The 24,955-nt window shown below is 44.5% G+C and overlaps 1 protein-coding gene across 7 annotated transcripts in view; it reads right to left on the bottom strand.

The window, feature by feature from the left end:
• rnf220a (ring finger protein 220a) overlaps positions 1-24,955 on the bottom strand; it is a 167,429-nt gene that overhangs the window by 17,824 nt on the left and 124,650 nt on the right. For 5 of the 7 annotated variants that reach the window (XM_068737872.1, XM_068737874.1, XM_068737875.1 and 2 more), the window contains 6 exons: positions 24,901-24,955; positions 17,092-17,140; positions 12,284-12,379; positions 9,007-9,049; positions 6,324-6,448; positions 4,739-4,868 (listed from right to left, as the gene is read on the bottom strand). The exon at positions 24,901-24,955 is cut by the window's right edge and continues 75 nt beyond it. In XM_068737872.1, the coding sequence (XP_068593973.1) occupies positions 4,739-4,868; positions 6,324-6,448; positions 9,007-9,049; positions 12,284-12,379; positions 17,092-17,140; positions 24,901-24,955 (498 nt within the window). The remainder of the gene's footprint in view (positions 1-4,738; positions 4,869-6,323; positions 6,449-9,006; positions 9,050-12,283; positions 12,380-17,091; positions 17,141-24,900) is intronic. The other 2 variants (XM_068737873.1, XM_068737878.1) reach the window with 1 other exon arrangement.

Raw genomic sequence — 24,955 nt, 5'->3', positions numbered from 1 at the left:
GTCTCACTGCACTGTGGCGTCTTTGTCAGAGCAGCCGCTAGGGCTCGTCTCCGAGGACCTTCTGGGATTTTAAACATCTACTCCTCCTCCTCAACTGTGTAATTCATTTCACTCTCACTGTAGAAAATAATAAAAATGAGGAGGGAGGAGAGGGAATGTGAGGGCGGAGCGACCTCAAGCCGCTGTGACGTGCCGCCAAATGCTAAGCCGTTTTTACAACAGGCCCATGGTTTTTAGTGATCACATAAAAAGGACCTTTTAACTTTTATTCGGTCCCAGCGGCAGAGGGGAACATATGGGGAACAATGGCGATGCAGCGTAAATCTAGCAACCCGCCGGCTCTGCTCGGCTACTGAGGCTATCGTTTTTTCGGGGAACGCAGACGTGATAAAACGGTTGGACTTTCCCCGTCTTCACAGGCAGACTTTCTCCTCCCTACTCCAGTCTGTTGACTCAGGGGGAAAGCTCAGTGTTTCACACAGTCACAGTCCAGGTCCTGTGTCAGCTACGACGCTGTGGTGACAAGTGAGATGCAGTCACAGTTGGAGTGCATATTTGAGTTCATACATAACCGGGGGGGGGGGGGGGGCTTCTATTCCTATGACAGAACCCTACCCACAATGCCCCAGCAACGTCTCTGGAACGACAGCATTAGACGTGAGTCTGTGTGAACCGCAACGACAATTATCCAAGCAAAACTCAGGAGGAGCGCCTCGTCATTTAAAGGACAATAGCGCCGGTCCACCTTAAAAAGGTCAGCCCACCTTAAGTAAGCCTGAGCTGGAGTTGTTGCTAACTTTGGTGCTAATCGCCTTCACTCTGATCAGCAGGTGGCTGTCAAGCGAGACACAGGAACTTTGGTCTGAAGAAGTGAACATTTAAATATCTTAAAAGTAAAATATAAAAAAACAACTCTTTTTGGAATCAGTACAAAAAAAAAGAAACCTCAAACCCTCCCATCATAAGACACGGGTTACGATGAAAACTTAAATACATAAAGACTTCTTAACGCATCCTGCAAAATGAAAAGGTAAAAGCGAGTTGCTTTCCAGCCCGTAAGCATGTCGACTGGACAAAGTGGAGGTTCTGCGCGTGTGCACGCTGTTCATGTTCTAGGTGTTTTAACTGTGAGCATATGTGTGGCCCGTTGTGTGTGTGTGTCCCAGTGCTTCTATCTGTCCCTCTAAGCAATCTTGGCAGGCCAATCTAATCTGGCCAGGGAAAGGTCAGCCCCACTCTAACTGCCTTTCACTCACATTATGCACCGACGCCCCCCCCCCCCCCCCCCCCCCTTCCTTTTTTTCTTCCTTCACCTCTCCTCCTATCCGTTCCTCACCTTCTTTCTTTCTTTCTTTCTTTCCTTCTTTCCTTCTTTTGTGTCATCGCTCTCTTTCTTTCTTACCTTTATTCTTTCACATTACCCCAACACCCCCCCCCCCTCAGACAGGTGTGATCAATACACACACACATGGCGACTCCTGCAGGGCCGACCTGGTGTGTCTCATTATCATAACCGTCTCCTGAATATGGTCGACTCTTAGCACGCTAACTAGTTACATGCTTCGCGACAGCAGCGCCGGAGACGGCCAATCTGCATACACGTCAGTGCAGTGACACCGCCGAGTACAGATCCGAGGAGGCGGGATCAGAGGACTCGTCAGGCTGACTGGTAACCAATCGACCCACCTCGGCGACATCCCGTTGCCGTGGCAATTATCAGGACCCTCTGAGAGGCAGAGAGGTGGGGAGTCAAAGGCCATCGCGCTATCTTTCTGCCATTTACAGGTCAGGGAGGAGATGGGGGGGGGCACAAAGACATGAGACAGCCATCTTTGAAGTCCATTTACAAAGCACAGATTTCTCCTCTTCTCAATCCCTCCCTGGGCCATCTAGACCCGCAGTAATCCCCCTCTTCTCCTCCTCTGTCTCTCAGAACGGCCCGGTATCAAACCTCGGGATCTGTCTGCCCGCCTCACTGTCTGCCTCTCCATCTGTCTGTGGATCAACTATTCCTCCATGCTCGGTGTGCTGCTGGAGAGGCAGGAGTAAACACTTGAGAAACAAATAGGAACATCATACAGATAAATAGAACGGGTTACATTTAAATCAAATTCGTTGTTTTGGTGGTAACACTGTACTCGCCAGGTCAAGAGCTGAGATTGATGGCTTTAGTCATAAATTATACAAGAATGGCAGATATGTTGTGGATGTGAGGATTTGCTGCTTTTATAGGCTTGTTTTTCTGGACTGTTATTGGACAAAAATAAAAAATAAACACTATGTTGCAGTCTTTTACTACCTCCGCAGTCTCTGGGAACATTCTATGGACATTTTAAGTATTATGACATTAAACATTCACAATGATAAGTCAAATAATGTCAACATGTGAGAACTTCGGCTACTTCTGATAAATTAAAAAACAGATTTTGCGCAAAACATATTTAAATATCTTAAAGTAAAATATTTTTGGAATCAGTACCAAAACTCAGGTCTCATATTGGCGCTAGAATAAAAAAAAAGAAGAAAAACCTCAGACTATCCCATCATAAGACATGAGATTATGATGAAAACTTGGAATAAAGTAATTCCCCCGTTAAATACAGACTTTCTGCAAAGTTAAAGCTTTGGACTTAGACAGACAGACAGTCCACTAGAGAGATAAAGAAAGCTCTCTGTCTGTGCTGCGGGTCCTTTCAACCTGGCTAAGCCGGTGCGAGACACAGGGAAGTCTTTCCTCACACCGAGTTGAATCATAAACTGATCTTGTTCGATTTTTTTCCCTCCCTCCCCCTCCCTTGAAAGGGCCCCGTTCCCTCTGCCTTTCTTCCTCTCGCTCTCAAAGGGAGGGAAGGATGGTGGCACTTCACAGAGGGATAGGCCCTCTCTTCATCCCGCCAGCTGAGGAGACCCCCCACCCCCCTCCCCCACTGCAACATCTCTATATCCGTCTGGCAGGCCGCTGGCTCTCGAGAGCCTGCAGGATTCAGCGGCAACTGTTAGAACCACTGAGGAGCTTTCAAGACAAAATCCACCTTCTGAGCCTTTTGTCGAGAGTGTGTGTGTGTGTGTGTGTGTGTGTGTGTGTGAGCGATTCAAGTCGCTCTCCCCAGGCCACCTCAGTTATCTGTGTCACATCACAAGGTGCCCTATTAGAGCGCGGCAGAAGGGTCCTGTGTCTGCTCGCTTTAACTACGTGAAGGGGAAGATGGAGGGAGCATCGTGGAGACGGACGGACAGGTGGGAGGTGGCTCCCCAACGAGCCGCTCTTCGGCACGGTTTAGTTGAGATTTCAACATTGATCTGTCTTGTCTCCTCTCTCTCCGGCTCACAGGGAGGGAGGGAGGGAGGAGGTAGGTGAGGCTCAGCATGTGTGTGTTTAACAACGGATCGAACAGGGAGAGAAGCGGGGAGGGGGACGGATGAAAGCCGAGGCCGAGACCAGAGGGTTTCAAAGGGCCTCTTAAGAGATGACGACGGCTCTTTGCCTCCATCTTTCTGTCTCTTTACACACCGAGCCGACCGAGCTCCACACAGGGAGGCCGTTGTGTGCGCTGTGTGTGTTCAGACATTACGGTAAACAGAAGGTTTTGTTTGGACTCAGAAGGAATCGTTCCTACAAAGACTGAGCCAACGCGTCATGTCTTTACTGAGAAAGTGTTCTTTATGATTTCAAGAAGCAACGTTACCGACTACAATATTTAACTGTCAGAGAAATCACATAGACGTCAGATTACTGCATGTCATCTATTCTTCCATTACTTTTCCTAAAGTTTTATGTATTTGCCGTGGCATCGTTTCAGTATTGGTATCCAGATATTTAGCATATCGTATCAAACTCAAAACATTTTTTTTATGACAACACTATATATAATGATTCCAAAATGTAATCAAGACATAAATAGGAGATAAAAAAACAACTATTAGCTGCAGCCCTATCTGCATATAATATAAAATCTAAATAGCTCAGCTCTTTGTCCTGTAACTGGTCCAGGAGCTGAGTCACAGCGTCCCTAGATGTCCCGAAACTTTACATCCTGCTGAATAAAATCAAACTCGGTGAACCTTAAAATGACATTTTACAGCCATTGAGTTTGCTCCGATCTCACATAAACTAAAAGAAGCCGACATCTGATTAAGATGTAGAAATTAGCAGATACAGATCATGTTTGGATAAAAAAAAAAAGAATAAAATAAAAACTGAGCAGCAGGACAAAGAAGAGCAGGTGACAGAGAGCTACCACTGTAGGTGAGATGTGTCACAGAGCAGCCATGCTCCCCAGTGACCAGCTCTCCCATCCACTTCTATAATTGCATTTCTGGGCGCACACACTCACAGGCGGTGGTGACCAGCGGGTCAATTGCCCAGCTAAATGTGTTTTCCTTCCCCTTGCTAAGAGGGTTGTATGTGTGTGTGTGTGTGTGTGTGTCTGGGCTGACCCCGGGCGAACCGACGCTGCTGCCGGACCACTGGCATCATTTACGGTCTCGCTGGTCACATTCAGCGGCGGTCACCACGGAGCTAACAGTGCTCACGCTGGACGGGAACAGAGGGGATGATGGATGAGCGGAGGAGGAGACGGACGAACTGGGCTGACCCTGTCTGCGTACCGCTGACTCTGTCGGCCATCTAACGAGCAGACTGACTGTGCACAACCTGCCTCTGGACGCAAAGCAGATGTGACATAAAAACCCAGCGCAGTGTGTGAGATGAGGTGTGTGTGCGGGGGTGTGTTTGTACCTCTGAAGCCTCCCTCCAGCAGAGCCGTTGCTCTGATCCTCTTCTGCCCCGCCCACTCGTACTCCTCAAAGCCTCGCCCATTCTCTCCATCCATGTCTGCAGAGTCGTCGTCGCCTAGCGCTCCCTCACGCTGACACACACACACACACACACACACACACACACACACACACACACACACACACACACACACACACACAGGACACGTTAATCACAGCGAAAACTTCACAAACATGATTTGACTGTTTCAGAATAGTGGTGTGGTGGAAGATAGGCCTGATCTCCACAGCACGCTTTCCCCGTACCGAACCATGACCAGCTGTGACGGGGACCCAGTATTGTTGTAATGTCAGAAGGACACAAACGAGAAGAGCCTGCTTGTCTAGATCACACGTTCAGTGTGAGGTGTGCACACACACTACACTAAACTACAGACTTTTCTTCTTCTTCTGTTGTGGATCAAGCTTGTTCTGCGTTTCACTTTTTTGTTCCGATACGCGTCATGTTTCTGACTAGAGGTCAACCCTTATGGGTTTCTCAAACGTCAACGCCTTTTGATTCTACACATACACATTTAGAATATATGCTGAACTTAAATGAACATTTATTAAACACTGGTATTGTCTGCATCATCTTTGTTTGCAGAAGTAGTTAATTATATTTTGTTTGACTGAAGCCAAAAGTAAGTTTTTGGGGGCTAAATTAACTTGCTGCAACCGCTTTAGAAGAAAGCCCTCTAAAAATGTGCATTGGGAGGTTAGCAGTTATATCAATTTATTTGACTTCAAAGTTACAGAAGGAAGTTACTCTAGTTTAGATAAAACAGCAAAACAGAGAATCTTCTGTCCACCTCGTCGCTAATCAGAACATGAAGAACGGCGCTTCAGGCCTTGGTTGCATGCAGGACAGAAACATCTGGGTGCAAGGCTGGCTACAGATATGCAATGAAAGCACAGCTGGTGTGGCACGGTACGGCTCTGGAACGCCTCCAGCGTGCTGCTGGAGAAGAGGTGTTAGTGTCTCTACAGCTAGTGTGATGGACAGCAGTGAGTGAGGTGAGGTACGGGAGGAGTGGTGGCGGTTAGTGGTGATTCATTGCCTTCGGTCTACTCTAGGATGGAGCGTCTACAGAAAAGGAGAAGGACCTGGTCTGACAACTACCAAACCCAGTGAGGAGGTGACGAGAAGAAACTGGCCCTCGTCTCTGGGAGCTAAAGATGGAACTGTTATGCTCGAAACACGAGCTGCATGCCGATGAATAAGATGCGACCGCGTCATATGGGATAAACTGCAGCCTTCTGCTTCCAAACAAAGCTCACGACAGCTTTGCGGTGGCACAATGTATTGACGGTGCGTATTCTTAATGGTCTTATTCCCATATGACGTGTCTGCAGTACCGCCACAGTAAGAGGTGGTGAACATCTAGAGGAGCTACAGTCGCTATCCAATCTAATGTACAGGAGTGACTGGACGGCATCTACGAGGGGGGGGGGAAGTAAAGAGGTGACTGGTCAGCGTCTACAGGAAGAGAAGGGTTGACAGGCTGTCCGACCGGGGGTTAAGGAGGTCTCCATGGATGTACTACCTGGATCAGGCATCGCTCCACATGTCTACTCATCTCCTCCTCGCTCCCAGCCAATGGGGCGCTGCACAGCGGACATACCTGGCCCCCATCCTCAGGCTTCCTCCTCTTCATCTTTCCTATACGGGCTGGAGAGGCAAGAGAGACACACGGACACATTTTTAGTTTCAAACGCCATTCAGGTGTTCGAGCATGGTTCCTTGGATGATTAAACATTACTGTGTATATCACTGGTTTCAAGGCACAGGAGAGGATCTTAAAACCCCCAAAAAGAACTGGGAGGAATTTATGTTACACAAATCTTTCTAGAAATCTAGAATAAAGAGCTGAGTCGGCTAAACTTGGTCCTGAAATGTGTGAAGAGAGAAATGACGAGCTGGACGTGATGGTTTCAATCCCCCTCCTACACTCCACATCCACGCCGTCCCTCTCCCTCTGTTTCCCCCCCACCACCACCACACACGCACTTAATTAGAAATTTAACAGAGCAGAACAGCCGTCACTGCGCCCCGAGTCTCTGTCGTTTTTTCTTAACTGCGAATGACGCGCGGGGACATTAATCTTTAGTTGGCCGGGAAAGCAAGGGGAGGCCAAGAGGCACCGCGGCGAGGGGATGGTGGGAGAGGACACAAGCCAAGACGCCATAACTGAAAGGGAGGGGTGATGATAAAGGGAGTGAGGATGGGAGGGTTAAGGAGAGAAACGGCCTCCACCTCCTCCTCCTCCTCTTAGCCAATTCTCTCCTGACGCTAATCGAGGGGAGCGTTGTTAAATAGAGATGGGAAAGGGCCGCTAATTAGGTTCGGCAGGGATCTCTGCCCCCCCCCTCATCAGCCGTTACGCCCCACATGAGAATGACTCCTGGTTCCACATCAGGGCAGAGAGAAAGTAATGGAGGGCGAAGTTTAAACTAAGTCTCTCGTCACAGGCTCTGACTGAAAAAGGCGGAGTTATCCGTGTGGCGCCTCAAGACTACGAAACACTAAACTTCTTGCAACAGAGACAACAGCCAATATGGTAATGTATTAATCACAATGTCTTGGTTTACACTGCCTCAGTGTGCCTTGATAAAAAAAATTTAAATAAAGATGAGTGAAAAAAAGTTGTATTTTGTAGCATGGCTAAAGGAACACTGTCAACTAACATGTGTGTTAAATATAATGTAGGATCTAACTGTGGCAGAGCCAGTCTGGAACCAGGCTCATGAAAACGCAAGACATTTATAAGAACATGAACGGTGGCTGCATTAGAAAAATACGGATGCATCTTGTAAAACTGGTTAAAATCTTTATAATTTGTGCAACAGACATTTATATGAAAGTGCTGTTTAACAACACTATGGATTTTTAAAAGATTGCCAGGGGAACTATTTTTTTTTTAAACACGGATGCTTAGACTACATCCATACTACTCCGTTTTTCTTTGGAAACGGAGTTTTAAAATTAAAACGATCTCCGTCCACACGGCGTTTCAGCCATCGTTTTCAAAATGATCTCTGTCCAGACCACACGCCTGAAAACGAATATCAGTGACTCTTCACGTACACTGGGCATGCGCCGATGTAAACAGGAAGTAGATTGTCGTATTTTGTAACTAAGCAACCAGAGTAATAAAGTAGTCTTTAATGATACGATAAGTACGTGTTTGATACTTAAGATCTTCTCTCAAATCTTCCTCTCTAAACTCAAACAGATACAGTTCGTGGAAAATTGTATAAGTTTTATTTTTCAGGCTTAATGTTAGTTACAGCTGCGGGTTTCTCTCTCTCTCTCTCTCTCTCTCTCTCTCTCTCTCTCTCTCTCTCTCTCTATCCCTCTCACGCTGCTCACTGATCGCTACAATAACAGCTGTTTCCTCCGCAGACATGCAGACTTTAACTGGACAACAGCTGCCAGTAAAGACAACAAGGTCAGCAATGCCTGTAATCAGTTGTCTGTGTTAAATTAACCTGGTAGTCGATCGCGGGTGTCTACGTCATCGTTTCCAAACATATGCGTTTACGTCCGTCCACATGAATACGCTACCCGGAGTTTCCAAACGTATCCGGCTTCGGGAGGGTTTCTAAAGTCCTCCGTTTTCGGTGCTCGAAAACGCCGGCGTAGTGTGGACGCTCAGTGTAAACGTAGCAAAACATATGCGTTTTCAAATAGAAACAGAGTAGTATGGATGTACCATTAAGCTCCAAATTGGGGCTATTCAGAGCTAAAACAGTTAAACCCTCTGTAGGAGCCACAGGGTGACTGTCACATGACATCAGTAATGAGGGGTATGGATGAACATCACCCGACTCCTGAGCTCACATACAGTAGTAGAATATGTTGCATTAAATCAACGTCACGTCATCATATAGTCACATTTCATGGCAACTACTTGTCCCCTGTGCCTTGACACCAGTGATATTATTATATTATATCGTCTTTTCATTTCATCATTCACTTTAAATTGAACTTATGTAACTTTACTGCTAAGTATGTATGCTTAGTTATCACCATATATTGATTTAAATGTATTTTCCAATCTACTCTACCATAGACAATCAGTTTTTCTGACATTCAAGTAAATCTGTGTATTATTTTCAATAACTTTCAAGACCAAAAACCATCACGAGTACAGTAATAAACTTTTAATAACGACATATAATGTGTATTAATAAGCACTCAGGAAATGAACCGCTGCGTATACATACCATTCAATCTCGTTTGCCTGTTTGCTCGAACTCGTAAAAATGTCTGCAAGCAGAAGGGAAGGGAAGAGAAAGAAGAGGGAGAAAATACACATTAGATGATAAACAAACAACACAACATGTTCACGAGCACAAGTTTAACTTTTCGGAATGGGATTGCTGTGGATGCTGAGACCGGGGCACTGTAAACAAACCTACTTCTCTATTGTTTTCCTCATCCTCCATGACTGTCGGGGTTCACTCATGGCTCATTCTACACTCGCCACAAACTCACTGCTGAAAACTACCCGACTGCGTTTCCAGACACTGTACATCACTGCGAACCAGAGCCTGTGTCTATTTTTTAATACGGATGGGAAAGGATTGAAAGTGGCGCTCGTATCGGCAGATACTGCTCGTGTCCGACGCCATGTTGGCTTGTTTTGATCACGTGACGCGCTGCAGACGGAAGTGGGGTCACATATCATTGCGGATGTCGACCGCTAGGGGGAAGCAACGGGTTTCATTAAACGGTCTGCATGTGATTAATGGGGTTTGGAGCTTTACACAGAGACCATACAAGACGCACAGCTTTTGTACTGCTCCACTAAACTGCTACTGTTTATATAATACAAAAAGGAATAATTAAACAACGTCAGAGATGTTACTAAGCTTGAAAATGTGGTGTTAGTGAACATTCTTTCACTCTTAAGGGGAGACACTACAGGTGAATATGGTAAGTAGATATCACCAAGAAACTTCCCCAGTCGATTTCTTACATTAAATAGTACAAGTTTTCTGAAAATGTATGTTTGAATATGCAAATGAGACATTATCTTATTAAACATGTGCTTTTGGTATGCATTTACAGGACATACAACAAAGCCATGTTCAAAATTCTTGTTTCATTTTGTGAACATATTAGAGTCAAAAGGATTTTACAGAGGGACTTTTGGATCTCTTTTTATCACAGATCAATGACAAGACAATCAGAAAATACGGTCAACAGCCATAATAAAATCTGTTTTAGCCATGTTTTTAGGGATATAATGTTCTATAAATGAGGCTATGAATGATATATGAACAAACCCCTCTGTAAAAAGCTTGAGAATATAGATAGGAATCTATGGAAAGTTTGGATTTTGTAAGAGAAAAAACTCATTTTGAGAAAACAACCTTTAAAGCTATGTATTGTAAAATTACATACATTTTATTACAAGACACTACAAATTAATAGGGTAACAAAAAATATTAATATGTATCACCATGAAAGTTATTTTGTTGTATTAAAAGTTTTCTGAAATGCAAATACGGCATTATTCAATGCTAACTTTTGGTGAATTTAGAAGAGATGTACAGAAGCAAATATTGAAAGTGTAGTAAAATAAACTCTAAATGTCATTTTGGATGTTATTTCTCCACCAGTCAGAAAGAAGATGTTAGATGATGTTATGGAGGCAAACTAGTCCCAAATCTAGAAATTGATTGATGTTTTTGCCCGGGGCCATGTAAGTTATTGGTTTCTGGTGGTATCTTCGGCTATTTAGCATTTGCTGTGTATTCAGCAATATCAAATATGTGTTCTTAATATACAACTGTCAGTGGTGGAAGAAGTACTCAATTATCTAAATAAAAGTAGCGAAACAACAGTGGAAAGAATACTCCAGCACAAGGAAAAGCCCTGCATTCAATATCCTACATGAGTAAAAACTAGGTGTTATCACTAAAATGTACTTAAACTATCAAAAGTATTGGGCCCCCTTCACAGGGTCACAAGATAAACCTGGGGGGTTGTGAGAAATGTATAGTGTAAAGATGAGAAAAGTTTTTGCAACACAAATTAAATTCCATATTTTGGACTTTTCTGTAATCTTTGTTTGTTATATTGGATTATATCAAATGTCAAATGATGGAATGTTACAAGGGACAAAAACAAGGTTGAGAACCAATGGTTTAATCTTGAATAAAGCATTGCATTTTTTTCACCCGATCCTGTGTTTTTTTATGTAAAATCTGCAAAGTAAGCTACTGTAGTGACAGGTAGTTGGGTAGTAGTGTGTAAAAATACCTTAAAAATTGTACTCTAGTACAGCACTTGATTAAATGTAGTCAGTTACTTTCCACCACTGGCAACAATTAAATTCTACATTTATCTAATGAATGAGGAACATTTGGGGTCTTGGGTAGTTCAGGATGCCTGGGGTGAATTCCCTGTATCATTTAGAATAATGCTCTCATCATTAAAAGTATAGCGCCGAGAAATAAATTAAGTGAGGTCAGATCTCCACTTCTGTCTCTTGCAGAATGTGCACCTCAGGTCTACTGGGATTCAAACCCCGAGGCCGGTACATCTTTAGCTATGTGCTGACTAAAGCATCCCCAGTCGCAGTTATGGATGCCCTCTCGTTGACACGGCAACAGTGAGTGGGCGGCGGCCCCTCTCACTGTCGACCCGTCGTCCATCAGCAAGAGCCGACGAGCAGTCAGGCCTTCTCCTTCTGTTCTAGCCCTCCGTCCGTTTCCTCACTCCTTCCCTCTCTCTCCTCCCCTCCCCTTCTGCCACTTGAGTTATCGGCCCACTTTCCTGGCGTGGCCACTACTACTGTATCATTATGATACACTCACTGAATGGCCGCAGATAGGTCAGGTGTTTTAGAGGAAGGGAGGAGAGGAAAGGAGGACGGACTGAGAGGCATGGAGGAGGTGGCGGAGTCTGTCATCGGGTGGTAAAAAGAGTCACCATTGACTTTATCATTTGTATAATATAAGGTGATTTCAGCAGTTTCACTTAATGAGAAAATCTACTTTATCGCTATAAGGCCTTTATGAGCTGTGTCATCCTGAACGTATGGATGTAACGTCTGTGTGGACTTCATAGTTCCTATTTTATGGTGTACGGGGAGGAAACCCACTTAACCCAGAGATACATCATTGCCAGAAGAATTACCCGAACAAACTTTGATGAATTTAATTAAGAGATAAAAGCAGTCGAGGGGGGGGGGGGGGGGTGCTTTCGAGACATCTGAGATTTAAGGAGATTGACCTGTTGGTCAACGGAACTGCTGAGAGGGCATAAAAAAACTCAAAATCTACCATAATCCTCTGCTGATACATTGTTATGCATCTGTCAGCATTAGGGAATTTCACATATCTTGAGAAAATAATCTGACTAAATTGGTCCTTTATATCCACACTGATATATGGGACATATAGGACAGACTGGTGTCAATCTAGACTGACCCTTCTGTGTGTGTGTGTGTGTGTGTGTGTGTGTGTGTGTGTGTGTGTCAGAGAGTATGACCTGGTATCTGTCGGAGTGGTGGGCGTCTTCGGAGGACATCGGCGAGACCACAGGAGACTCTCCCTCACGCTTGATGTGCACCGACAACAACATTGACTAAAGAGAGAGAGAAATAAAATGTCTTCTATATGCAGATGATCTTGTTATATTATCAGCAGAACCTGTCCTCGCTTGACAGTTGCAGCATGGGAATAATCAATAAACATGAACAGGGCAAGAGTAATGCTGTTTCAAAACTAAATTCAGGTTTAAGGAAAACACATAGCAGTTGGAGAGATAACACACGTCGCCACCCACACCTTAGCTTGACACTAAGATCATACGAATAATTTAACACGACCATCAAGGTCCATGCAACCTCAATGCAACAACTACAAAATGATACATTGTTCTGAAGAAAACACATGTGCTGGCTGCTGAAAGTTTAGTTGGTTGAAGCGGCGATGAGAACACAAATGCTGAAAGTTTCAGTTCGGGGGGGAGGTGCTTGGTTTTGGCTTGACTGTTTTCAACAAGCACGAGCGGGTCACGCACTTTTTGTTTTTATTAGAGTTAACAACAGTAGCTTTAAGTGTAAGCATTGAACGAAGTTGACGTGTTAATTTAAATGTAAGTTCCGACTGGGGTATCAGAAATATCTGAAAGAAATTAGCACCACTTCAAGTGTATTAGGTGAAAGGTGATGTAAGCAAAAGTGTCAGCAGAAGAGCAGCAGTTGGAATGTCATTTGAAGAGGAACAGATGAAAGCAGTTGAAGAGTATGGGATGAAAGCAGTTGAAGAGTAAGCGATGAAAGCAGTTGAAGAGTAAGGGATTGAAAGCAGTTGAAGAGTAAGAGATGAAAGCAGTTGCAGAGTAAGAGATTGAAAGCAGTTGAAGAGTAAGAGATGAAAGCAGTTGAAGAGTAAGAGATGAAAGCAGTCGCAGAGTAAGAGATTGATAGCAGTTGAAGAGTAAGAGATTGAAAGCAGTTGAAGAGTAAGAGATGGAAGCAGGTGATGAGTAAGAGACTGAAAGCAGTTGAAGAGTAAGAGATGAAAGCAGCTGAAACGTCAATTGACAAGGAAGTGCTAAAGTCAAAGCAAAATCTATGTTTGACCTTGTTATTTGTATCAAATGAATACATATAAAAATGACAATAATTCATTTGTAGTCTAACGTGTAAAGTTTATTTCTGAATTACAACAGATTTTACACAGAGAAGGAAAAAAACGGGAATGGGGAATCTTTACCCTTGGTGAATTTCAATAGCGTTATTGCCACAGATGCTGGGAGCGCCACGTCATTGATGATGACTGTAACCTTCCTGACTTTGTCTATAAAGTCCCTTCCACTGATTAGAGTTAATGTTTATGGGACGATAAGAGGAGTTAGGGAAGAACGAGTGATTGAAAAGAAAGGGGCGAAGAGGAGGAGGAACAGTAAACATCTGAAAAGGAGGAGCCTAAGTGTCTGACATTACGGGACAGCGCCCGTCCATAAATCGGTCTCACAACGCTGTGCGCACACACACAAACACACTCTATTTATCTTTCACAGACACACACACACTCTCTCTTTCTCTATCTCACACACACACACACACACACACACACACACACACACACACACACACACGTATAAAACAATATCCTCTTCTAACCCACTCAGTGACAAAGACAATCCAGGGAATTCCTCAAGTGAACAAAGTAGATAATGATGGTGAAGAAAGAGAACAAGGAGCAATATCACTTTTTTTTTTTTTTTACAAGGCTTAGTCAGAGCTCTTGCTGTGTGTATGTGTGTGTGTGTGTGTGTGTGTGTGTGTGTGTGTGTGTGTGTGTATATTCCCACTTGTATTCCCATATGTGGCTGTGCTGCTGCTTTATTCATTTTTTTACAAGGCAGCTATGAAATATTTGTATTTACAGTCGCCTCCTATTAATCAAGCGGAAAGGGGCAGAGCAGAGGCTTAAGTGCTCGACAGCAGTAATCTAATAATAATATGTGAGAAATGACCAACCTCCAGTGCTGCCACAGTAAATTGGACATTATGCATGATGCTTTTATGCCTCTGTGTGAGTGTGTGAGTGTGTGTGTGTTTCTTTTTTTTCTTCGTCTCTTTTACGCAGGTTTAAAAAGGTCAGGAATCATTTACCTGGGGATTCTGGGAATATGCTCAAGTTTTATCATTAGAATATGACATTTAACGGTATTCAACAAAGAGATTATAAATGGAGATCTTCCATTGAATTTTTTTGGTCTTTTACACCAACCAATTAAATCAACATGCAAAAAGATCATCTGCGTTTAAAGCTCCATTCAGGTGAGTAACTGGATTAATACCTCACGGCGCAGAAATTTGAAGTTCCCATTTGACTGTAAAGACTGTAATAAAGTGTGTTTTTTGTGAATTTGCATATTAAAAATTCTAACATGTTTATTAACACATGAAGAGGGGCAAAAAGAAAAGTGTGTGTCTAAATCTGTCCACATGCATGTGAGTATTCAACATGTGGTGGCCAAAGAGACGTCACGTGTTTTCCGTCGAACCCAATTCCCTTTAGCGCAGCAGGGAGTACACAGAGTGTTCCGAACACCCCGTAAGGAGGTGAGTTGGGGTTAATCTTCTGTCCAACAGGGGTGAGCGGTGCATACCGCGGAGGATATGCCGACAACATGCCCATGTGCTTCAGACTGGCCCCCTCTCCATTCTCCATGGCCTGCCGCTGAATACTAAACAACAGCGAGTGAGATGCGCAGTCACGGCCGGAGAGGGGAAGGCCATGCGGCGCTCACCCCGCTCTGCCTGCCATTCTCGAGTACGAGCCCACCCACAGCGCTGTGAGTGCCGCTCCCTAAGCCGGGGTCAGCACCCAAAGGTGTGTGGGAATGAAAGTGGATACCCTGAATTGCTTTAGAGCTCTGATGTTGCATTCATGTGCACGTCGGATATACCTATTCTGCAGGGGGGCATCTGACTTCCACCTGATTGCTTTAGGGGTGCTTTCAGGAAACACGTCTTACCAGTAATGAAGAGCAGAGTAGAACTATATATACTATTTAAGTGACCCTCCGCTAAGTCCCGCTGTCAAACACAGGCTGGCCAATCATAGCGGAGCATTAGCTAGCTACAAGCAGAGTAACAACTATCCGGCCTTGCTCTGTAGACTCTCCTGCAATTGTTTCAGATTGTCTTCATTTTCAGGCTGGTTTTGAGGATTCTGAGCTAGTCATGGTTAAACGTTGTGTAAATGGTGATACTCGTTATCCAGAGAGGTTGGAAGGAGATATACGTTTGTAAAATGCCATGTTTCTACATAAAAACCTGTGGAGCTAACACCAGCAGAGAACGTTAGCACATCACTGACTAGCATTAGCACTTCTATGCCGCGCTAGCTACGAAAGGTATACTGAATGTATGCACATGCTGCTTCAGGGAGTGCAGTTAGTGAACGTGTGGGCGCTATGGTGACGTAGCTACACGGTGTGTAGATAACAGTAGTGGGCGGGGCTTAGCAAAGGGTCAATTGCATGTTTTCAGCCATGTTGTATTAGGTTGCTAGATTGAAACGTCTTCATTTCCCAGACGTTAGTTCTTGACTTAGCGAGGATTCAAGTGGTACTTCCCAGAAAGAAAGTATAAATTATAATCCAGAGGCAGGTGTGGTTAACCGTATAATAAAGCTCTACAAAGTAATGTTATCCACATTTAAGGAATTGTCTCTGTTTTTGTATCAGTGAGTAAGTATTATTGGCTATCTTTGAGTAAAGTAAAGTCTTTTTAAAAGGTTTTGCAATCTGTACGACACCCTATATAAGCCATGCACTAACAAGCACATTTAATGCATACAACGAGAACGTTTGTGAAGCGGTCACAATGTTGTAAACAGTCGAGTCCAAACCAGGCACCGCCCACCAATTTTTCAGTCAAACAGTACAATAGAATATGTTTCTGAAAACGTTTGAGGCGAGAAATAGGCAGTAAAGTAACAGAGTCTGGGCTCATATTTGATCAGCAACGGCTAATTTGACAGTTTGATCAGAGTTAACGTGCTTCATGAGCACTGATCGGCAGCTGCTTTAGAGACTCCACGGATCTGATTGGCTCTTTTCCTTTCGGCGTGGTGGAATCTTGCAAATACCATTAGGAGCACTAAGGGGAGGTGGAGGAACCAGATTTTTTCATAAGCTATCTGTCTCCTGCACTACTGTCAGGATGTCGTGACAGTTTGAGCAAATATGCCCCCAAAAAGTTATTTTTATTAAAGTTACCAAATGCAGCTTTAAATATACTATCTAGACATTATGTAAAGGACATAGAAAGGTCTTTTTTTTTTTGAAAACCGTCTAAGTCTGGCAGCTGGTGATGTGTTCAGATGAGTCAGTGGATGCAGACGCTATAAGGGAATGCCCACTTGATGGAATCATGAATCTGTCTTCCCACAATTTGACGCTATCTGTCTTTTTCTTCAGTTTTTTTTGTCTGCCTGCATGTCGGCCTCTCTAATTGGAACAATCACAGTACAGTGCCTCTTGACTCTACTGCCTGTTGGACCACGGGAGACTGGTACTTCTGTGTGTAAAGATATGAGACAGAGGGCCTACAGTACAGCTGATTTCCCCTTAGCGCAGCAGAGAGGAACAGAGGAACAGCTCTGATACACGGACAGTAAAGAACATACCATTGAAAAAGAGTCACAACATTTCGTATTCAATCTTTGAAAATCTTTCTTTCTCTTTTTGCATGTGAAGCATACTTAAAGGAAAAGGTCATTTTCCAAACACAGACATGCTATTACACAAGAAGAAATTGAGGTTTGGCTCACCTTCGGGGTTCCTGGAGTGGCTGCTCCATCCTTGGGTGAAAGGTTCTTACTGCAATACAGAAAGAAGACAAAAGTAGAATTCAGTGGGTTTGTTATGTTATGTAGGGCATTGTTGAATCTGGTCTTTTTGGAAGGTGTATTCGGCAGCCCCAGAAATAGTTGGAAATCACGAGATATCAGAGTCTTTTACTAATGGGTCACTCTACACCAATATACTAGATTTGATTTTCCACTTTCACTTTGATGTTCCCTCTCATCCATCCGTCCATCCATCTCCCGCCACTGTATTTTTATGGTAGTTGAAAACATTGCTGCAGATGTCAGGATCACTAAGAACATCAGCTGCGTATTCTCCGCTGAGGCAATCATTCTCCAGATTTGTCACGTCATGCGTGGTTGCGGCGGCAAAAGCGAGAAAGAACTGATTTTGCGGTGATTTGATTTGCCGGTGCAGTCGGCCTGCGGTCGCTTTGACATGAAAGAAAGACATGTTCCAGCAGTTGCCAGTAGAGGGACACATAGGTGCGTGTTTTTGTGGGACATTTTGGATTACAGACGAAGAATGATGGAAAGTCAAAAATGTATCAACTGGCCAATATTCTTCCGATAAAACAGACACATTCAATTCACATGTTGCTTTATTTACGACCTCTTTTTCTGACACTAACCATCTGATTCTTTTCATTTTCTCCCCCTCTTCATTCTCAATTGATCTGTTGTTCCTTCCTTTTTTTGTTGCCTTCTCCCCCTTGTCTTTCTCCCTTTTCTCTCTCTCTCTCTCTGAAGATTAAGCATTCAATACTTTATTGCCATATCAATATGATTGATTGGAATTTGTCTTAGACTCTGTCTTTTTCCCCGTCCTTCTCTCCCTCCCTCTGCCTCTCTCTCTCTCTCTCTCTCTCTCTCTCTCTCTCTCTCTCTCTCTCTCTCCCTCTCCCCCGAACGCAGAGATACATCTCTCCGAGCTACATCTCTCCGAGCTACATCTCTCCGAGCTACCCGAAGCGTCGCGGCGGCCTCGGCGGGTTGACAAAGCGAGACAGGGTTGTCATGTTTGCTTTGAGACCCTGTTAGCACTCCAGACCCTCTCGGACACGGAATTGAGCGTGACCTCTAATCTGACAGCATGCCTTGGTAGACAAGGGATTTCCTTTTTCAATGGCTGGATGGGTGGATGATAAGAATAAGAAGCCTTATTTATATGTCACTTATCTGGGAGAAGATTTTACAAAGTGGCGCACAGGAGCAAGGCCAGGAAAATATGAGACAGGGAGGAATGCATAACTGCTCAGAGACAGGGAGGAATGGATGATGAGACGGAGGGATGGAAGCGCTGTGAAAGTGTATTTTCCCTTTGACACATTTTGTGATGTGGAGTGTCATTCATGTTCTTACACAATATCACTTGGCCTTTCAGTTTATTGGGTGCAAAGTACATGGATTAAAGAGGAACTCCACTGATTTCACAAATAAAGGTCAGTTTCAGTGGTCAGAAGTGACACGCGAGAGGGTCCAGCTAACCTGTCAATCACAAGGTAAATCCCCGCCCTAAAGCAAACCTTGATTTATGGTCTATAATTACTGTAAATGGGACCATAATTCACTAAATGAACATTATGCAGTATTGAAGAAGACTTAAAACTAGTGATTGAGACTCATGTTCACAATGTTTATTAATATAATAAATCAAGTGAGGAGTAGGGTCCTTTTCTCATAGACTTCTATACGATCAGACTTCTTTTTGCAACCAGAGGAGTCGCCCCCTGCTGGCCATTAGAAAGAATGTAAGATCGTGAGGTTGCCGCCTGGTTTTAACCCACAATTTAACTGGTATCGGGTTAGCTAATAGCCCCAAATCACATATGATTGGATATATTTTCACACTTCTGAGTTCAAGATGAGTCATCACAAATATTACAATGTTATAACTTTTATACATTTTTTTCATATATTTGGCATATACTAAAAGGTAATCACACATTATTTTTTTTTATTTCTCTGTGTCTGTAATAAAAAAAAGTGACAATACATCAGAAAAATATCAAATGAATCAGATTATTGTCAGTTATTAGTTGTCATTAGCCCTACATCTGAAGTGATTGATTCCTTTTTGATCTGAGGTAAGTAGCTGGCGCTTGTGAGAGCGTTCATGTGTAGCAGTGTACAGTACATACAGGAGTCTGTATGAATATATTAAATGTCTTTGAACCTGTCTGTGAAAACGTGTCATTACTGCTTTTGTGCTGTGTGTGTGTGTGTACCCGTGGATCTGTGTTTGCGTCTGTGTATTGTCTTGCCACTGTGTATGCATGTGTGTGTGTGTGTGTGTGTGTGTGTGTGAAAGCTGAACAGCGGGCCTCACCTCCACCAACAAAGAGAATAAACACGGGTGACACAGTCAAGCTGCTGTGTAATGCAGGTGAACCTGCCAACACTCCACACCTGTCTTCCCCCTTTTCTATCTCTGTCTCTGTCGTCTCTCTCTCTCTCGCTCTCTCCTTCTCCCTCCATCTCTCTTTTATTCATTACCTGGAACCTCTGCAGAGGCATCAACAATAACAGCCACCTCCACCTGCTTGTTGACAGTGTCAAACAGCGACAAGAGCAAGAGGGAGGGGGAAGCGAAAGGGAAGAGAGCGCAGGAGAGAGGACAGCAGTTGCACGCCTGCCACGATGGGAGAAAATTGCCACGGTGACAGAGGGGGTGATAGAGAGATGAAAGGGAGTGAGAAAGAGGGTGGGGGGGGTAGAAGGAGATGAAATGTGAGGCGAGAGAGGGAGAGCGGGCGACGTAAAGAGAGAGATCGAGCCAGGGAAAGATGAAGGGAGACAGCAAAACGAGAGAGAGAAAGAGAAGGATTGACGGGAGAGTTGGTGTGTCGCCCGCCTCTTCTCGCAGCTTCAACACGTCTGTTTGCCTGGTTCTATGAATTTTTGATGGGGAAGGAGTGGGGGGGGGGGGGGAGTTACAGGGCAGGAAATTCCAGCTGCCTGCCATGTCAAAGCATGGAGGGGAACGAGTGTTGAAATGAGCAGCACAGCAAAGCGAAACAAACACACAGAAGACAGACGGGAGGAAAAAAGGAAGGGAGACGAGACGGGAGACAAAGCAATTTAAGAGGTTTTGCAGTAATGAGGCCCGCATGTTAACAGGGGGGAGGACAGGTGAGGGCATGTGGGTGCTTACAAACGAGGATTACGACACGTTGTTCCGTCGCGTCACGCAGTGCCCTCTCTGAACTCGTTACAACCTAAAGAAGGGGCAAGAACCCTGTGAGATTCAAGAACAAGAAATTCAAGAACAAGAAGTAGCCACACAGCTAGCTATAAGGGGTAACTATGTCTTCATTAGTGTATAATCACCTGAAACTACAAATCGTTGTGTTTTTGTTAGCGTAGAATGAGTCTTTTATATCTACATATGGAGCAGGGTGTGAGCCGCAGAGTGCAAAACCGCGGCACCGGCAGCCGCCGTCTGACTTCCGTTGCTCCAAAAGGGGTGTTATTATGGTGATCCATGACGTTACCATGGTTTCACACTTTGCGGCTCACGTTTCCGCAGTCGTGAAAAGGGAGGAGTGAGCGGAGGGGCGTTCAGTCGGTTGCAATTTGCAACCGCACCACTAGATGTTACCGAATCCTACACACTGTCCCTTTAAATGTAGTCAACATTTCCTGCTGTGTGCTAAAAACTTTAAAAGTTTAAAGGTGCAGAGATGGGCTGTTGTACGATTTGTATTAACAAAACCCTGTTTGGTTCTTGACTTGTATGCCCATCTGACCGATCACTGTAGAAAGCAAACACATGACTTAATCTTAACATCTTAACTTCCAGCTTTGGAGAATAATTTTTTTTTTTTAAATGTCCGTTGCAGAGCTCCTATGAGGTGATTTTATATCAGTATGCACTACTCTGCATTACTGAGGAATCAGCATAAATTTAATTTGAGATTCTTTCCAAAAAAAAAAATGTAATGAGGGATCTTTCCCGTTAATTACTGCTCATCGTCTAATGGGATCCGAAGCAGTTATAGTGCGTCAAAAGCTGATTAATGAGACAGCCAGTCAGCCACCTGAAATTGAGCAAACAATCGTTTTTAGATAATTACAACCCCAAGAGAAATACATTTAAAGAACAATCAAGGAAAAGTAACCCTTAAGGAAGTTCTGAAACTACTGGACTTAACCTGGGCTAAATTCTGTTTAGTAAAAATACACCCACCGCCGCCAAACCTGGGTTAAATCTGCATCCTACACAAGTATAGACAGGCTGAGTTTGACTGACAGCTAGCAGGGGGCTCTGCCCCTCCCACCTAAGGGATATAGAGAGAGAGACAGAGAGAGAGAGAGATGAATAAGTCCTTTTTCAGTGGGAGTTGGGTGGAATGGATGGAAGGAGGAATGGAGGGATGGCGCTTGCCTCGAGATGCTGATTGCTTTTTGCCTTTTTGTGTTGTCTGCCGGAAGAGGTTGGGGGGGGGGGGGGGGGGGGGGGGGGGCTTGCTCTCGTGGAGGCAAATTGATTATGGAGGAGGAGGAGGAGGAGGAAGAAAAGGAGCAGGGGTACGTACAGGAGGGGTGATGGGGTATGTAGATTACTTTGCCCCCACGAGCCACCTGACGTTTACAGGGCATGATAGATCACCATTTGCTCAACTGTGTGTGTGTGTGTGTGTGTGTGTGTGCGTGTGTCTGTGTGTGTGTGTGATTTCCGTGTCCGTGCACGAGGGGCCCATGAACAGGCGACTGAGCTCACAGTCACCAGAGAGGACAGGATGGCTGTCGTAATCAAATGCACAGCGAGGGCGGAGGAGAGAAATACAGCAAAACAAATAGAAACAGCACAGAAGAGCAGATGTTGGCAGAGGAGAGGCCAACCGGCGGATGTATATGGGACGCGTGAGTGTTCTCACACGCTCCAACGTGTGCTCACACACGCGCACGCACCTTTCGTTTCCATACCCACGGCTCTTTCATTCAGCGAGCGCCGGCCATCATTAAAGGCAGATTTACTACAAATTGGACCAAATTCCCACTGTCACTTTCAATGATGGCTGCTACCATGCAGAGAGCCGGGAAAGGAGGGAGAGCAAGCGTGCGTGTGTGTGTGCAATATACAATGTGGTTTTGCGATATAACACACACACACACACACACACACACACACACACACACACACACACACATTCTTGCTTTGAATAAGAGCCATTTAACACACAAACAAAGTCACATTTTGTGTTTGCGTGTGTTCGCAAAAAGAACATCTCCATCAAAATATCTTAAAATTTAATATTTTGCATCTTTATTCCCTCCCTCCTCTCCTCTTTTTTCTGCTTTTTTCCCACGGTGTGTTTGTGTGTGTGTGTGTGTGTGTGTGTGTGTGTGTGTGTGTGTGTGTGTATGTGTGTGTGTGCACGTGTCGGACGGGTTAATGGTGAGGAGCTAAATCAGCCAGCCGTGACGTTAGCCACCATCCCATCATCTCACCCGGGGATGACGCTATTTTCCTTAAATAACCGCCTGTGTGTATGTGTGTGTGTGTGTGTGTGTGTGTGTGTGTGTGTGTATCTCACAGTATCTCAGACCCACAGAGGGAAGAGCAGACTACTAACCTTTATTAATTATTGAAACACACACACACACACACACACACACACCTCACCATATCAGACGACAATGGATGGATGGATGACCCTCACTCAGCTCTCCGATGTGATCTATTCTATTTCGCTATGTTCTATTCTTTTTCAGCCATCTCGTGGCCTTCGTCGAGGGTTCGAGTGTGCTCTTTCTTGTAAAAACGTTTTTTTTCCATATCACTTAGTTCTCTGTCTCTGCAAAGTTATTTTGAAATAACTTTCATCTGACAAAAAATAATTTAGCTGCCTTACTTCGGTCTCCTAATGACGTATTTTGTCGACGCTAACTTCCTGGGTTGGTCTACCCAGGAAGTTAGCATCGCACTGGTTCCCTCGACAAAATGCTAATGTTTTTTCAGAAAATAAGATCTGCAAATAAGATCTGTGGTGAACGGATGTTTCAATCTTCAGAAATGAACACCGCCTGCTTAAAGCAACTACACCACATCCACTTGTTAGCGACTACCTTTTTTGAGACACGAAAAAGCTCCAAAAACGTGAGAGAGGAGTTTCTACTGACACATTTTATATCATAGAACAAAACCTTTGAATCTCTTAAGCTTGTGTTAGCCACAGACATTTCAGGCATCCAATCAAAAACACATGGACTTCGAGACGAGGGAACTGGAAGTGCGGAAATATGAACTAATTTCCGGGTTTAAAGACTCCTTCCTTCAGCACTCTTTTCCATCTACTTCTCCATCTTTATTTCCCATGTTTCCGTGATTCTTTTGCTTAAATTGTGAGGTGATTCTGGCCACATGTTTCTTTCTCTATCACTCATATAAACGTCCTCTCTAACTGTCTTGTGGTCTGTACGCACATCCTTTCTTCCTGGCAAAGCCCGGTAATGAAATTGTACACATGGATCGGTTCGCACTGAACAGGTTTACCCCAGGTTCGCTGAAGAAACCCTTCGAAATGAGGTGATGAAGAAATGACAGGAACGGGCTAGAAGAGGACGGAGTGAAAAAGACAGTCAGGGAAGAAAACATGGAAAAGCTGTGAAGAGGAGAAAGAAGAAGGACAGAGATGGATGGGGGAACAAGAGGGCAGATGAGGAGAACGGGAGCGTGAGGAACGAGGACAGGGACAGATGGGAGGAGAAGTAAGGGAGGTGTAAACGGGGGTAAATGAAGTGTGATTTTATATGTGGGGTGACGCTATCTGTCGCCCCGTTCCTCCAGGTTAATGGGGACTATCACAAAGCTGGGCCGCTAAGGTGGACGCCGGGTCACACACAAACACACACACAGGCCACAAACGTTCTGTATGTACACAAACACACACACACACACACACACACACACACACACACACATATAGCCAGACGTGCGGTCAAGGTGAAATATGGATCCTAATGGTTGTGTCCCATCGTTAAAAGGGCTTGGAGATGATATATTCACCGTAAACCAGCTCGTGCAAGTGTCATGAGGAGAAGCGCGACGGGGGGGAGGCATCGAACTTGAGGTCACAGGTTTGAATCCTAATCCCCGCAGGAAACACTTAGCGTTACGTCGACGGCATGCCGATGCCTTTTATGCAGATTTATGGCACCGAAATCTCGGCTCGGGAAGATCGGTGGTCAGTGAGCCTGACATGAAAGCTGAGTTAAAGCTCAGCCTCCAACCCTCGGCCTAAAAAACACACATCTTTACGAGCCAGTGAAGTATTCGTCTTCGGGATTGACATCGGTTTGAATTATCTGCATACACGATGACGGTATGCAGAGATGTGTTTCGCTTAGCTTAGCAAAAAGACTGTAATACGGGTGGAAAGAGAGCTAGCCTACGTCAAAAGTTTTAAATTCCCGCTTACGGGTTAGCAAGCTGCTTTGAGTTTCATGTCACTCATTGAATGTGCATTGCTCATGGACTGTGCAAAACAAACAACGGACTTCCGCCCAGGAGACCGCTGTTCCTGTCCCATGTGAAATCAATAACAGACTTGTTGTTGTTTGTTTACAGGTAGTTATGCTGTTACGGTTGTTACGTACAACGTTTTTTATTAAGCTTAACCAAGTAGTTTTGCTAGTAATGACCGTTTAGGGTGGCTTGCAGAATGAAGCTGTCCCTGAGCATGGTGGTATACGAGACCAGATTTCTGGACCGGACGCTGTACCGTAAATGACTGTGTGTGAAACAACATACACGTGTTTCAGGCCTACCTGAAGCATACGGCGGCTAGCCTCTCTATCTCCGTCTCCATGTGTTCCTGTAGCT

The sequence above is a fragment of the Cebidichthys violaceus genome, unplaced genomic scaffold, assembly GCF_023349555.1.
Source record: "Cebidichthys violaceus isolate CVI_PGR_0920_01 unplaced genomic scaffold, fCebVio1.0.p SCAF_8, whole genome shotgun sequence".
NCBI lineage: Eukaryota > Metazoa > Chordata > Actinopteri > Perciformes > Stichaeidae > Cebidichthys > Cebidichthys violaceus.
This window is presented reverse-complemented; position numbering and strand designations above follow the sequence as displayed.